Consider the following 17731-nt stretch of genomic DNA (forward strand, 5'->3'; position numbering starts at 1 on the left):
GTGACCGTAAAATATTCGAATACATTAGACTTTGTTCTAGATCCTTTGTTGAGGGCTTACACACATTTGACATTTCTGAAAATATAAAATGTGCATTATCTGAAAATTCCTGTTTCCATTATTCGAAAACCACTCACTGGTTTAGACAAAGGAAAAAAAAAAAAAAAAGAAGAGGGAATTTATTTTTTATTTTTTGGTAGTTGTTGGCATCGGCTTCTGTGGCCATAATGCACCTCCCAAGGTTTTTGCAGTACTTTGATCCAAGCCCGAGGCGGGATTCGAACCCACGACCTTTGGGTTGCCAGGCAGGCACTTTACCCACCTGGCTAGCCCAGTCGGCAATAGGGAAATGAAACTACACCATGAAGCATCAAAGCATATAACATATGTGCCAACCTCATGATTATGACTGCCCAAGTTAGTTGGAGCCAAGGAGCCAGTTTTTTTTTAATGACTCCAGCTCCATGGTTCTGGCTCCACAGCCCTGATCAACAGGCTAAGTATTCTGTAATACAGATCCTATTAAGTAAATGCTAATTATAAATTAAAAATGCACAAGGAAATAAAACAAAAAATTTACTCTCATTCCTGTTTCCTTTATTTTTCGGATTAAGTCAAGAGGATCTTCAGTAGCTTCTATATGGAAAGTATATTGGTTTGCTCCAGAATCTGACATTGGCTTAATCCACTGAAAGAAAAAATATACATATATATTCAAACAAAAACATTAAATAACAAACAATTATTACGATTATACACAATATGTTACTTAAAAAAAAAAAAGGATCTTTAGTTCAAGTTCAGGATTTTATACTCAGCATATAAGCTGACCTTAAAATTTCAGATGATTTTTAGCACCTCAAAGGCTGACTTACCCACTGGAATATATGGTAAATTCATTTGGCTTCTATGAATATAAGACCTGTAAGCTTGACTCTGTTACAGAGAAAATAGTGGAGTCTGTAGTTAAAAAAGTAATGCAGAACCATCTTGAGAGAATGTAATTATACAGCACAGATTTGTTAAGGGATAACCTTGTCTAATCATTAAAATTGACTACTATGACATAGTAACAAAGAAACCGGATGCAAAAAATAATTTTGATATCATATACTTAGATTTCACAACAACCTTTTATACTGTTTCATATGGAAGATTGCTGTACAAATTGGTACAATGTGGCACTACTAGCAAGTTAATGCTAAGGATAAAGGAATGGTTGAGTGGCAGGAGACTGAATGATTGTTAATGACCTGCTCCTCATGGATGAACATTATTTGTGGATTCTCTCAGGGTTCAGTATAATGGAACCCTTACTGTTTTCAATATTTATTAACAATACTGATGAAGGCATATCAAGTTTAATAAGTTTGCCGATATAACAAATACTGGCAGGGTGGTTAATGACAGGAATCAGGTATGCTAATACAACAAGATCTAGAAAAATTAGGCAAATGAACTGAGAAGTGGCAGTTGAGGTTTGACCTTGACAAATGCAAAGTTCTACATAAGGGTAGCAGTAATCCCAGAATATCATACAAATTGGGTGGTACTACATTCAAGGTGGTAGAGAAAAAGACCTGAGATTAATTGTAGTCAGCCATGATGTTTGTTCTCTAATCAATGCAAACAGATTGCTAGGAGACTGTAAGACTGTCAATGATTTACAAGAAATTTTTCAACAGGGACAAGGAAGTGATTATTCTATTCGTAAAAGGCAATGGTTAGGCGGCATCTTGAGTACCGCATACCAGTTGGAAAGCCTCATTTTAGGAAGCATGTGGATCTTTGGAAAGGGTGCAGAGAAGAGTAATGAGATTAGTTAGGAAACAAAAGCATCTCCTCACCAAGAAAGACCTCAGTTCTGCAAATTGCAGCATCTGGAACATAGGCACCTGTAAGGAGAGCTGACTGAAGGCTTTGAATGGATTGATTAAACTAAATGCTGATGGCATCCAGGTTTAGGGATCTCATAGGTGATTGGGGCTTTTGCCTTAGGTTTACCTATGTCTACTGTTTACTGCATCATCCTGCATATGAATATATTCCATTATATAAACATCACTGGGTTGTTTAGATCTTTCACAATTCTTACCTACCCACCAAACAAAATCTGGATCTCGAGGTAGCGACATACACCTTAAATAAAATGATATGCTTCTCTCTACACACATTAGTTTCCTTTATTTAGAATAGTGCAATACCATGGCAACTTGTGGAAAAGTGCCTTAACAATATGAGAACAATGAAATAGCAAACCCAGTTTGCTTATAGCTATGTACAGAAAGAGGCTATGCCTGACATGTACAGTGATTTTTTAAAGATTTTGTAACTTGTGGTCTTAGATTTTACTTAGACTTACTCTTACTTGGATTTTACTTAGACTTACTCTTACTTGGATTTTACTTTTGTCTTAGATTTTATTTATACACCACCTCTTTATTCTGGCTGGCAAAATTCTGTATATCACTCATAGAACCTTGTGAGGCTGTTCTAGCAGCCTGTCGGCACTGCTTGGTAAACTTCATGTCAGACTGTATAATTACCCCAGGTCTTTTTTTTTTTCCCCTTAAACTTTGAGTATGGTAACATCCAACTGATATGTTATTCTGGAATAACTATATATTTTTATTTTTATTTTTTTGAAAACAAACATGAAAGGTATCAAAATCTATAGTATTTAGTACCATGCATGAGTTGAAGGAGATGGGGAGAGGAGAGCAGATGCTGGAAAGTTTGCTCTGGAAGACTAAACATGGGTCTCACCACTTCTAAGCCACCAATAAGCAAAGTGCTGGTAATGAATCTGTTGATGAGTCATCTACCACCAAGTGTTAGTACAGCCACTCCCCAGCTTAAGTAATACTCGACTTACGGAAATTCAACTTTATGTAAGTTTTACCGGCTGGTGCAAACTTAAAAAAAATTGTGGAAATGTATTTGCATCCCATAGGAATAAATGGAGGTATCGTTAAAATATCGTAATGTGAACCCAATAACACATTGTTTTTTGTTTTTTCTTTTTTTTCTTTCGGTAATTCATTCCAAGACCTTGGAAGTTGAAATTTTTGCTATATAACTAAGCTATTTATCTCTCTAAAAGATAATTGTTATAATAGAAATTGCATTACGCTTTCATCATTATCATATGTTCCATTATAAGAATCAATTTTGAATGCCTTTGTGGTAGTTTTCTAAAACACATTTCTGGAGGTCACTACCATAAAACAAAAACAATTTGCACTTTCTGGTTTATTGGACTTTTCTGTTAGCACAATCTATTAAAAATGGGTAGTAAACTTGATTTTATTGCATTTGCAATAATACCGATAACTGGAATTCTGTGGGTTTTTACGTTATGGTATTATTGTGAAATGAGTACCCCTTCACTGAAATCTTCAATCATATAATAAACATAAATAAATTTTAAGAATATTCTCTTCATTCCTATTTACTTATTACAATTGTGAAGGGAAAGGGACCAACGGAAATGCAAGTGCTGGCAGTGCTAGGAAACGAAACAAAATTGATTTAGAAATGAAAATGATTAATTAAGAAGTACGACAAAGGTTGTCATCTATTGCACGGAATTAAGTCTCGCTGCTTCAACAGTGAATATATTATTTTAAGGGACAGTGCACGTATAAAAGAACACATTAAAGGATCAACACATTTATGATCAACAGTGATCACAAAACAGCATTCAGGTGCTATATCGAAGATGGAAAAGCTATTAATAATATGGATGGAAAATTAGATTCAGAAGCAAGTTCCCCTGATCCAATGGCCATTCAAGCAACAGCAAGAAGTATTTATGAAGACATTAAGGATAAGTATGGCGAACCTCAAGCCAAGTTGGTGGCAAGCAATACGTGGTTTAATAGGTTCAAGCATCGTGCTGGTTTCCAAAGTATGCGGCGAAGTCACCAGTGCCGATTCTGCAGCTGCAGAGAAATTGTGATGTGTTGGAAAAACCCCTTCTAAATTCTTTGTTGCTGCAGAAGTTGCCACTTCCACAGCAACATGCTTATCAACTGGAGAGTTAATTCTGGCAATGATGGTCGAAAGGTAAAACTTTCTGACATTATGCCTGTCTCCTCTCTTTTTGTAATTTTGAAATTTGTTTAATTTTGTACACATTTGTAATTTTTCCTGCACAAGTTAAAAAAATTGAATAAATAATTCTATTTACACGTTCGTCGAACATTTCTTTTTTGCTTCAATCAAATTTGCGAGTGCTGCATAAGCATTTAGGGAAATTCTGACTTATATAGCATTCCATGGAATGCAACCCTTACGTAAGTCGGGGAGTGACTGTATTAATACTTTTAGTGTTTTTTACTATAGTATTATTTTTGAAACTTCACTTAACATTTTGCCAATGGCTCGTGAAGTGAGAATAACCATGTCTAATGGGGAGTGATTAAACTTTGAAAGGGAGAAGAAAAAAAAAAAAAAACTTTCCATTTATTTGCAGTTTCAAGTTTCAATATTGATGGTACTTACCTTGATTACTGTCTCAGTTGTATATTTAACACTGTGTCCTGGTTTCCTTATAAGCATATACGTGATTTCCAAAACTGTTCTCATAGTTCATCCCCATTCATCAACCTCTGATTTTATGCTGATTTTAGTATTTTCTCTGAAACTAAAACTACACTTAAAGCATAATATATGATTTGATAAGAAATTAATGGAAAATTTAACTATGACTACTGCAAGACAGTGCTAAACAAAGCACAGATCAATGTAATTGCAAGTATTCCAGTACAGAAATACAGTATTTTTAATTTATTTATGACTATAATATAACCACATTTTTATTGTGATGCGGGATTGATCCACCTCAAATTTCATTAAAATCTGTCCAATAGACTGACATTAAATGTGGACAAACCCATTTCTCCCCACTGAAAACACCCATTACCAACTATACAGAATAGTGGGGTTATTTATTGCATTATATTGGCAAGGCTATATGTCATTTCCACTGTTCATGACACTCTTGCCAGGTGATGCCCACATAATAGATTATAGCAAGTAGGTCCCTTTAGCCTTCAGAACAGCCTGGATTTATCAGGGCATGGACTTAATGAGGTGCCAAAGTTATGTCACAGGGAACTTCTGCTATACAAATGCAGTACCTTGCATTTATCAATATTAAACCACAACTACCACATCTCAGCATGTCTGCCTAATTTTTCTAGAGCTTGTTAACAGCAGCATCCATGATTAACCACTCTACCAACCTTTATATCAGCAAACTTAGACATTCAACTAGCTTTCAACAATAAATATTGAAAACAGTAAGTGGTCTATCCCTGAATCCTAAGAAACTTCATAATAATATTAGGCCATGAAGAGCAGTGGCCATTACGAGGCATACGCATCGCAACAAATGGAGCCGCCCTTCACCATGGAGGAGCTACAAAATGATGCGGCACAGATGCGAAATAAGAAATGCCCGGGACTGGACCTCCTGGAGCCGGAGCTGATCAAAAAGGCTGTGGAACACATACCTGGCCTCCTGCTCAAACTTCTAAACTGCTGCCTGCAAGCGGGAAAATTTCCGACCTCCTGGAAAACCGCAAATCTGAAACTCATCCTGAAGAACCCTAACAAGCCACCGGAACAACCGGATTCCTACCGACCGATAACTTTACTGACTACCCTGAGTAAACTATACGAAAGGCTGTTACACAAAAGAATTATGAACCACTACAAAGCTGCAAACCTAGAATCACCAAAACAATATGGATTCAAACCGGGATTATCAACCATAGAAGCAGTCCAAAACCTTATATTCAAAGCAACCCAATGCGACAGGAAGTACTTCCTAGTCATTGCAGTGGACTTCGCAGGGGCGTTCGACACCCTGTGGTGGCCGAGCGTCCTCAGCCGGCTCCGGGAGGCAGCGCTCCCAACAAACCTCTACAAGTGTATAAAGGATTACCTAACTGACCGAAGAATTGAGGTGGTAACACCTTTTCGAAAAGTGGCTCGATGGGTCCGCAGGGGCTGCCCCCAGGGCTCAGTCTTGGGGCCACTCATGTGGAACTTTGTCTTTGATGACTTCCTGGCTCAGGACTTGGGCGAAGTGAGCTGCCAGGCCTTTGCTGACGATTTGGTCCTGATGGTGGAGGCGGACTCCAGATCGGGCCTGGAGACTCATGCAAACCAGGCAATACAGGTGTTACAGGATTGGGCAAAGCTACACATGTTGAAGATCTCACCCACGAAGACGAACTCTGTTCTACTGAAAGGAGTGCTTGACATCCACAGACCACCGCAAATAAAGATAGCAGGAGCAACCATCAAACTTGCAAAACAAATACGATACTTAGGAATTACAATCGACAGTAATTTATCCTTCACCCCTCACATCATCCACCTGAAAGAAAAACTAAGGAATTACACAGCATTAATAGCAAGAGTCTCACGCAGGGACTGGGGATTAAACAGAAAAACCCTGTCCCTGTATTACAAAGCAATTTTCATCCCAGCCATTACCTACGGATCCCCGATATGGTACAAAAAAGCAGGAACAGTAGTAAATAGAAGACACCTGGACACAATCCAGCGTAGCATTATGCTCATCATCTCTCGTGCATGCAGAACAGTGAGCACGCACGCCCTCCAGGTCTTGACAGGAGTCCTCCCACTGGACCTGGAGGTGACTCGCTGCGGGCTCATGTACCACCTGTCTAAGGGAACACCCACTACCATCTATGGACTCACCCTAGAACCAAACAACAACCGCAAAGCAGAAAAGCATAGAATCGTGGCTCACCTGCTACAGCTGTGGCAGGACAGATGGACAGCATCAAATAAAGGCGAAGTGACGAAGAGATTCATACCACTGGTTGCCAAGACGTATCCAAAAGCCCCCCTGTGGTTTAACCCGGGGTTAAATGCAACGTACTTACTAACGGGCCATGGCCCATTCAAGGCAAAATTGAACATGCTGGGTATAACGGAGGAGCTAACTTGCACCTGTGGTGAGCCTGAAACATGGCATCATATAATGCACGACTGTGAGTGCTATGAGGAACAGAGAAGCCTGCTAATAACTAAAATACAGTACATACCAAAAAATAAAGAACACCATCTCTTGGACACAGAAGACGACTACGCGGCTTTCAGCCAATTTGCACGAGAAGTCTTCGACCGAAGAAGAACGGAAATTGCCATTCACAATAAGTGAAAGTAAATTACATGCTCGAAGAAAATCGACCACCCCACAAGACTGCAAAGAGTTAGAGGAAATCAAAATGAGCGTGGAAGAAGACAACCCCGACCAAAGTGAGGCCATAAATGGATCAAAGGACCCAACAGGACCCTACAAAGATCAAGAAAATAGCAAAGTGACAAGAAACCTGGTCAGACACAGCCATAGGAACTAACCGACGAAGATGAGTACATGCAAACAAACCAAGTGACAAAAAGCCCGGACTGGACATAAATGCAGGAACTACTTGCATTACGCCATATGGCGGTCTGAATAGGACTCCCTAGTCCTATTCACCTTTAATTCCCAATCCCCAGGCAGGGGGGAGACGGTTTCCTGTTTTCCCCCTGCCACTCCCCGCTTCTCTACCTCTGGTGGGGCATGGGCCTACCCCACTGCTTTTGGGGACACCTACTCTATTGTCCCCATACTTCTGGCTTTTCCCCCCAGTCTTTAGTCTCCCTCCCCTACTCTGTCTATACACCAGCGAACGTCCCACACAATGTTAAAAAATTAAAATATGTCCAAATTGAAACCGCGCACGCAAAACTCTTTCGGCTTAAACCTTTTTCAGCGATTATTTTATTATTTTTTTTTTTTTTTTTTTTTTTAGGCCCTAGCCACTGAAATCTCAGGAAACTAGGTGGCAGGGCCTGCCAGAGTAAAATATCAACTACTGGGTACCTGGTCTGCCTCCACGAGGCTAAGTGTGGACAACGTTGGGCCCCAGCAGGGGTCTAGAGGCTAAATGGCCAGAAGAACAACGATACACAACACTAAACTTACAAAATCCATACACTTTTAAATCTCTGGCCTTTACAGTGAACTGTTACACCTACAATGAAAGCAATGCGGAGTTGGGGGAAACCTCCGGTGCCGCTAGACACGAATACACTTTACACTTTTTTGGCCATTAATTACTGCTCTGTCTCTTGCCATTCAACCAACCCTTTATCCATAGCAGCAACTTGCCCATAATTCCACATTGATTCATGTGTAATAGTATTAAAAGCTTTACTAAAATCTTAGTATATCAAAATTAGTTTTGCTTCTAGTAACCTTTGCTAGTAACACATGGTAGCTAATTTGAAAGTTTGAAAAATTGAAAAAAAAAATGTACATTAATGCTTTTAAAATATACAAAGATCATAAAAAAAATAGAAACTCATAATTATTACTTTTTTTTTTCTATGCCGTAATATCCTCTACATTTATATATCTATTATTTAATTCACTTTTATCAACTTTTGGATGGCTATTCAGCGAATTTCTTCAATTTTAGTTTATTAAGCTCAAATTGTCTTCAATCTTGTTGAAAGGATACACCTTCCCCCATGTATTGATTTTAAAAATTATTGTACATATAAAAATGCCTACTACTACTTTAAAGACAAGTAGTAGTAGTAGTAATTGCAAATGATGCAAGAAAGCAAACTTATATAGCATTAGCCAAAAAAATTAAAAAAAAAAAAAGTTTACTCATCCGTACCGTCCAAGAATTTGTCTAGTTCTCTCATGAATTTATTCAATGCATCCACTTCCACAACAACAGATGGAAGCCTGTTCCAATAATCAACCACCCACTAGCTGAAGGCAAACTTCTGCACATCTATCCTGCAACCATCCTTTCTCAACTTGAATTCATGTCCCTTCATATGCTGTCTGAACGAGTGGAAGAATAAAATTAGGATTAGTAGTGGCATATGATGCAGGAAATATTCATAATATTTCACCAACCGTTATTAAATAAAATAAATAAATAGCGTTGCATTATATTAAAATAATAATGATGCAAATAAATGAAATAAATATCGGATAAAAACATCGGATAAAACTGATAAAAAGGTAACTGTCTGTACAATAAAATATGAAATTTTAAACTGCAATGAATAAATTACAATAAATAATGTAGATAAAACACAGGATAATAAAACCGATAAAAGCACTAAAACACCGTAGCTTTCAGAGGCATCTGCCTCTTTTTTCAACAGAGGTTTATAGTACAACACGTCCTTAAATATCAGCAGGCTCATGGTTCTCAGCACGTGTTTCTACAGGAGCATGGGTAGTATGTTGAAAAAGGAGGTGGATGCCTCTGAAAGCTACGGTGTTTTAGCGCTTTTATTATCCTGTGTTTTATCTACACTGTTTATTATAATTTATTCATTGCAGTTTAAAATTTCATATTTTATTGTACAGACAGTTACCTTTTTATCAGTTTTATCCGGTGGAATTATATTATTCTATTTATTTCATTTATTTGCATCATTATTATTTTAATATAACACAATGCTATTTATTTATTTTATTTAATAATGGTTGGCGTAGAATTGTGCAGTTATTATGAATATTCCCTTCTCATTTCACCTATCCATTTTCCCCAAAAGTTTGACCAGTTCTTCCTTGAATTTATTTACTCTATCAACTTCCACAATGACAGATGGAAGTTTGTTCCAGCAATCACTCGCCATTTTGACAAATTTCTGCATATCTATTCTACAACGGTCTTTCCTCAATTTGAATTTATACCCCCTAAAGTGCATAATCTGAGCAAGAGGAAGAATCCCATCAGTACTGAGCTTGCTCACACCACTCAAAGCCTTAAATAACTCAGTCAGATCACCTCGCAAGTGCCTAGCCTCCAGGAGCCTCAATTTGCAGAACCCAAGCCCCTCCCGGCAAGAGGCTTGGGTTCTGCAAATCGTAATGCAAAATGAGTGGCAGTCATCTATAGAGATGGCTACTATGAATAAGATCATCAATAGTTATGTTGTTTATATGTAATGAATCAATGTGGTTCATCTCTTTTCTTGTATTGTTACCATATATAGCACACTGAGGCAAATAAATGGGCTAACCAGTTTAAAAGAGCAAAAGATAGCATGCAAAAGTTACAGAGCAGTAAAAAGTAATTTAGCCTAAAAAAGCTACAATGGAATTTTGTTCCAACAATCAATCACACTGGCTGAAAACAAATTTTTGCATGTATATCCTGCAACCAACAGTTTTCAATTTAAATTTAATTCCCCTTATGTATGTCATTTGAGAAAGGCGTGGCTGCTATCAGCATTTAATTTATTCAATCCATTTAAAGTCTTAAAAAACTCAATAAGGTCTCCTTGCTGGTACCTAGTTTCCAGATGCTGCAATTTGCAGAACTGAAGCCTTTTTTGGTAAGAATATCTGTTTATTCTCCTCACTAATCTCATTGGCCTTCTATGCACCTGTTCCAACAGAACCATATACTTCCTAAAAAGGCTTCCAGCCCAGTTTGCAATACCCAAAATGTGGCCTGGCAACTGCCTTATACAACAGAAAACTTACCTGCTTGCAGCAAAATTCCTGTATATAACTGACAAAAACCGAATGCACTGCTCAGAGATCTTCATGCCTGATAGCACAATTATCCCCAAACCTGTTTCATTTTCAACTACTCTCAGACACCACTTCTCTGCCCTCCTGCCAACCTTTCTAGATCTTGTTGCAATAGCATACCCTGATTACTGTGATTAACCATCCTACCATTGTATTATCTGCAAACTTAGACATTAAGTGTGATATGCCTTCATTAATATCATTTAAATACTGACAACAAAAATGAGCCCAGCACTGAATCCTGGGTGTCACTACCAATAATATTAGTCCAAGAGCAGTGCATATTGATAACCACTCACTATATTGTGCTGCAAAATCATCCTTTTATCCATAGCAGTAACTTGCCTCTAATGCCGTATTGCTTCAATTTATACAGGAGTCTTTTATATGGAAGTGTATCAAAAGCTTTTCTGAAATGCAAGAATATGATGCCAAAATTATTTTTTTGCATTGAGTTCCTCTTTTACCATTAATTTGTTATGGGGCAATTATACAAGATCACCCCTTAACAAATTAATGCTGTGGTCATGGGTGCTGGCTGGATATTTTGTAAGGTGGCGCATGTGGGAATAAATTTTTTGTTCAATAAATTTTTGAATACATGCAATATCTTATGTTTCAGTAAATTAATGAAAATATTAAAAATTGTGTAGTACTTTGAAATCCAAAGGTGGTGCTCTTGCACCACCTTGCACCATGCTTCTGGTGGCCATGGCTGCAGTCTAGGTGATCCCACATTACTACTTTAACTAGTGAATCCCTTATTTTCTTTGGAACAGAAGTCAAACTTATGTCTGGAATTATTCACTTCACCCACGTGATCTTCCTTCGTGAATTGTAGAAAAATTCAGACATCTCTAGTCCATAGGGTCATCCCCTGAATCCAAGGATGCTCTCATAATTATGGCTAAAGGTGTTCGACCTCTTTTGCTGCCTCTCTCAATATAACTGGAGAAATCCCAACTGCTACAGGTGCCTTTTTTATATTTAGTTTCAATGCTTTCCTCAGCACAGTTTAAAGCTCAGTTATAAAAAAAAATCATTCAGCTCCCTATCCTTAAATTTCTCTCGTGTGTATGTGCACTCACACTTGAATATAGATGCGAAATATCTATTCAGTTTTTCAGGGAACTTGGGCAGGATCACCAAGTCATGCTGTTCATAACTAGTGAGACAATATGGTCCTCCCTTTTCTTTTAATGTTAACATAAGCAAAAGGTTCTTTGCTTCTCTTAATATGTCTTAGCCTGCCTAACCCATTTTGTGATTTGACTGTAAACTAGTTTATACCTATTGAGTTTATGTATCTTCTCACAATTTATATGCATTCCATGCATTTTTATTTTCTTCCACTAGTCTCATCAAGTCATCTGACATCCATTTTAAGTCCAAACCTTAAACAGTATCTCTCAGTTGAAATAAAAAGTTTAGTGGCTGTTACAATTACTTCTGTGACTGCTTTCCATTTACAATTTGCTGTTGCTAATATCACCAATTGGTCCCCTGGGTAGATTGTAAAAGCTGTCTGAGACCATCGTAGTCACCTTTACAAAAGCCCTTCCTTTTGCCCTTGAGAGTCGTTACATCTTTCAGTGACTCCCACATCAATATACTTTGATCACTGCCACCAAGTGGTTCCCCATATAAAACAAAATATATTGGGCAGCTTTACCAGCACTCTGGATGTGCATATTTATTACTATAATTAAAATATTCTTGTTGGAGATGGAAAAACTTTAAACTATTTCAACAGCATATATTTTTCTGCCACTTAAGAGTAGACAGCAATAATGGGATAACTTGGTCATAAAGAACTGCTCCTATGTTGCCTACCCCAAAAAGGAAACGGAAGAACAATAATGTACTTGAAACAACACTAGAAAACAAAGATCACACAGATCACCAAACTGAAAATTGGAACCAGGGCCAGCCACATTTCAACCAGCTCCTATGAAAATGGCCCCTGCGCTCAAATGGTCTTAATAATATCATTTGCGTCTTTTCCACATTTCTATCAACAAGCCTACCAGTGTCTTAATATCTACTTATCCATATTATCGTCACTCCAAGAGCAGTTGTGCAAGTCAATTTGAAAACTGCTAGAAGTAGAGCATATACTTCATTCTCAATGTGTATGCTTTGTTTGATATCAACATGGAACGTTATTTAAAAATGTAATTTTTATTTTATACTTGCTCAAGGCCCGCAAGTAATTCTTCTTGACGAGCCCCATAAATTTTGGGGCTGACCTGATTGGAATCACAGTTATGAAACTGGTTCAATACAGGATACTATTAATGTATCCTGTATAACAAAATGAAGACCAATATGAAACATTACAAGTTTGATTAAAAATTCAGTGCCAAAAATAATGAAAAGGTGTATTGAAATGTGAATTTTCGAATTTTAAAGATTATTAGCATTAGCATTAGTAGAGGCATTTGATGCAAGAAAGCAAGCATATGCAGCATCAGCCAAAAAAAAAAAATAAATAAAAAAAATAAAAAATAAAAAATAACCACTTCCACTTCACCCCTCTGTTCGTTCGAAATACCTGTCCAGCTGAGCCTTAAACTTATTTAGGCTATCAACTTCCACGACAAGGGATGGAAGTCTATTCCACCAGCCAACCACTCGCTGGCTAAAGGCAAATTTCCTCACGTCTATCCTACATCTGTCTTTTCTCAATTTCAATTATGCCCTCTCGGGTGATTATTCTGAGCAAGAGGAAGAATCCCATCTGTTCGTTCGAAATACCTGTCCAGCTGAGCCTTAAACTTATTTAGGCTATCAACTTCCACGACAAGGGATGGAAGTCTATTCCACCAGCCAACCACCCGCTGGCTAAAGGCAAATTTCCTCACGTCTATCCTACATCTGTCTTTTCTCAATTTCAATTATGCCCTCTCAGGTGATTATTCTGAGCAAGAGGAAGAATCCCATCAGCATTGAGCATGCTCAAACCATTCAAAGCTTTATACACCTCTATCAGATCACCTCGCCGGTGCCTAGTCTCCAGACACTGTAATTTGCAAAACTTAAGCCTTTCTTCGTAAGAGCACCCCTTTGTTCCATTCACTAATCTTGTTGCCCTTCTCTGTACTCGTTCCACCATCTCTACATCCTTCTTGAAATGAGGCCTCCAGACCTGTATACAGTACTCTAGGTGTGGTCTGACCATTGCCTTATACAAGGGAATAATCACCTCCTTATCCCTGCTAGAAACATTCCTATATATCATCGACAATACACCATGAGCTACTCTTGCAGCCCGTCTGCACTGCCCAGAAAACTTTATATCTGCCTGCACAACCACCCCCAGGTCCCTTTCATTCTCTATCACTGTCAGTGTAGTACCACAGAGTTCATACGTTGCTCTGGGGTTGCTGTTTCCCATATGTAGTACTTTACATTTGTCAATGTTAAACTTCATTTGCCACCTCTCAGCCCATCTGCTCAACCTTTCCAGATCCTGTTGCAGCAGCATAGTGTCAGTAGTGTCCTTGACAACCCGGCCAACCTTCGTATCGTCTGCAAACTTGGACATTAAGCTTGATATACCATCATCAATATCATTTATAAATACAGAAAACAATAATGGACCCAATACTGAACCCTGGGGGACTCCACTAATAACATTAGTCCACGATGAGCAGTGTCTATTGATTACCACTCTGTCTTCTCCCCCTCAACCACCCCTTTATCCATAGCAGCAATTTGCCTCCAATGCCACACTGCTCCAATTTGTGCAGCAGTCTTCCATGTGCAACAGTATCAAAAGCCTTTCTAAGATCCAAGTATATAATATCAAAGTTATTCCCTGCATCCAGTTCTTTTGTGACTGCATCATAATATCCAATCAAATTGGTCAGGCAAGACTTCCCCTTAACAAAACCATGCTGTGTCTGAGCTATGACTGAAGTCTTGTCTAGATGATCCTGCAGTGCTTCTTTAACCAGTGCCTCCATTAATTTTCCAGGAACAGAAGTTAAACTAACAGGTCTATAATTATTTGTGTCGCCCTTTGATCCTCCTTTGTGAATTGGGGTCACATTTGCACATCTCCAGTCCATGGGTAGTCCAAGGAAGCTCTCATAATTATGGCTAAGGGTTTGCTTACTTCCTTTGCTGCCTCCTTTAATATAACTGGATAGATCCCATCCACCCCAGGTGCCTTTCTTGTATTTATCTTCAACAATTTCTCCTCCACTTTACTCTCAGTTATTACAAGATTCTGTAGCTTACTGCTAGAGTTGAATACACCTCTGGCATTCCCCTCGCTGAATAACTCCTCATGTGTGAATGTCGATGCAAAATATTCATTTAGTTTGTTAGCTACCTGAGCAGGATCATCAACAGTTGACCCATCAATATGAAGTGGACCAATCTGATTCATCCCCTTCCTTCTAGAGTTTACATAAGTAAAGAACTCTTTGCTGTTTTTCTTTGCATACCTTGCCAAGGATTTCTCGTAATCTGCCTTCGCCTGGCTAACTTCCTTTGTAACTTGGTTGCATATCAACTTGTATCTATCATAGGCTTCTGTCTCATGTGTTAATTTGTATGTATCCCATGCATTTTTCTTCTCTGCCATATGTCTCATTAGTTCATCTGACATCCACTTAGGCCTAAACCTTGAACAATATTTCTTAGTTGGTATGTAAAGCCTAGTAGCTTCTAAGATAAGTTCTTTGAATGCTTCCCATTTTGAATTTGCTGTTGGTAACATCATCAGTTGGTCCCACTGTATAGAATTTAAATACTGTCTCAGTCCATTGTAGTCACCTTTACGAAAGCAATAACCCTTCCCTTTACCCCTAATGGTAGTTACCTCTTTGAGTAAATCCCACTTCAGCACACTGTGATCACTGCCACCTAGTGGTTCATTTACCTGCAGATTCTTAATGCATGAAGAATCACTACTGATAATCAAATCAAGAGTATTACTCCCTCTAGTTGTCTCCCGAACATGCTGATGTAGAAAACAATCATCCAATAAATCCACAAAAGCCTTGCTAGTGTGTGATTGACCAGCCCCCAAATTCCAGTCAATATCTGGGAAATTAAAATCCCCCATTATAAGACTCTCTGATTTACTGGCCCACTCTATTTCCCCGTACAGTTTCTTATTATACTCATCAGAGTCATTAGGCCTATAGCACACTCCTACTCTCAATTTTGATCTCCCAATGCTTATGTCACACCAAACTGACTCGACACTGCACTGTCTAGCAATGTCGACTGGCTTCACTTCCTTGGATTTTATGTATTTCTTAACTAATAGCATAACCCCTCCTCCCTTCCTACCCTGTCTATCCTTTCTGTAGACATTGTACTCCCCAAATTCCAGTTCTGCATTCCTTATATCTGTGTGACACCACATCTCTGAAATCCCCACAATATCTGCCTTTGATGTTTTGAGCAATACTTCAAATTTATTTACTAAACTCCTAGCATTGGTGTACACGCAAGTATACATGCACCTGTTCTTTTTCTTAGCTACCCTAACACAACCTATGTGTTTATTTGTACCCCAATGATTCCCAGCAGTCTCTGAACTATCCTGCATCTTATTTTCCAGGCTGCGGCTCATTTCAATAGAAGCAGTGCAAGAATCACTTTCACCTCTGCCAGTGGCTACTGTTAATCTATTATTCCTTGTATCCCCCCAATCTAGCAGTTTTCCGACCCACCTAACACTGCCTCGATAGCATCAGCAAACATTCTTGCACCCTTTCTATTTAAGTGTATCCCATCCCTGTAGAAGCAGTCTCTCCTGTTAACAAGTACGGACCAGGCTGAAAAAAATTCTACCCCTTGAGCCTTGCACAATCCTTTATTTCGGCACACATTCGCAATTTAAATTTCAACTCAATAAAATAACTGACTGTCCATTCAGTTTCATTTATTAGTCTCCAAGTGCAGTTTTATTAGTGTTTTTTCTCCTCTGGGAATGTTTTTTCCAAGGGCATTTTTTATGGGATTCAAACGTTGCACATTGGTCGTTTTTATAAACATCAACACGCGATGGTACATTATAAAATATAAACAAAACGTTCTTTGGGTGGGAAGGGGATTTATGGTCATATTCAGCCATCCCTCGTGGTGTACTTACGACTGTAACCTGAATTACACAATAACTCACCTTTTCGGGATCGGCAACCATCATGTGCATATCAAAAAAGGCATTCGGAATTCTGTGTCTCAAACATTTTACAACAGGATGACCGAAAGTAAGATTAGGCACAAAGTGACCATCCATCACGTCAAGATGTAGATAATCTGCACCATTATCTAACATTCTTTGACATTCAGTGGCTATATCAGATAAATCAGCATTTAAAATAGACGGCCCTATCCTACAAATTAACCCGGCGTCAGCCATGACAATGTTCACTTCAGTAAAAGTTTTAGAAAAGTGATGGATTATTTCCCGAATTAAAATAAGTGTCTTCAACAGCTGTTTTAATTTAGTCTCAACAACAGTAGAACCGTCAGAGTTATATATATATATATATATATATTAAAGAAATAATAATACATTTTAAAAAAAAGAGAGAAAATAACAGTAGAATTACTTCACTACCCAAACACGTGAAAATAAACCTACTATTCGGATTTAAAGCAAAGTCTCGTACTCTGAAACTAAAATGATAGGAACAAAGATTACGAAAATAAACCAACAACATATATATATATATATAAAATACATTTCCTTTTACTCAATCTTAATAATTCAAAACGACTGCACAAATTTCGTAAATAATTATGCACATGATCAGTGAGTGAGACAAAAAGTTCCAATCACCCATATAAACAGCATAATAATAACGGGCATTCACAATATATACGACGATTTTTTTAAATTTTGATTCTTCTCACCCGCCTCCGGGTGATAAAACCATACCATCCTTGTCTGAGACCGACTAACTCAGCCACGTTGTGAAAAAGGCCCATAAAAACTACTCACATCATCGACGAAACTCGAACTCAAATCTTTTCCAAAAGGTGTTCATTGTGCTACCCACGGGGGGGGGGGGGGGGTAAGAAGTATTCTCTTTAATATAGCATAGAGAAAATAACTGTTTTTTTTTTTTTTTTCATTTTGATCGAGTTGCTCTACAGGGG

At 38.1% G+C, this 17731-nt stretch overlaps 1 protein-coding gene across 1 annotated transcript in view; it reads right to left on the reverse strand.

The window, feature by feature from the left end:
• Rpe (ribulose-phosphate 3-epimerase) overlaps nt 1–17052 on the reverse strand; it is a 38844-nt gene extending 21792 nt beyond the window's left edge. The window contains exons 1-2 of the mRNA XM_090368844.1: nt 16749–17052; nt 581–688 (exon numbers count right to left, since the gene is read on the reverse strand). Of these exons, the coding sequence (XP_090224970.1) occupies nt 581–688; nt 16749–16988 (348 nt within the window). The 5' untranslated portion in view covers nt 16989–17052. The remainder of the gene's footprint in view (nt 1–580; nt 689–16748) is intronic.
• Nucleotides 17053–17731: the final 679 nt, after the last annotated feature.

This window comes from Mastigoproctus giganteus, chromosome 2 (genome assembly GCF_048544385.1).
Source record: "Mastigoproctus giganteus isolate SK-2022 chromosome 2, ASM4854438v1, whole genome shotgun sequence".
NCBI lineage: Eukaryota > Metazoa > Arthropoda > Arachnida > Uropygi > Thelyphonidae > Mastigoproctus > Mastigoproctus giganteus.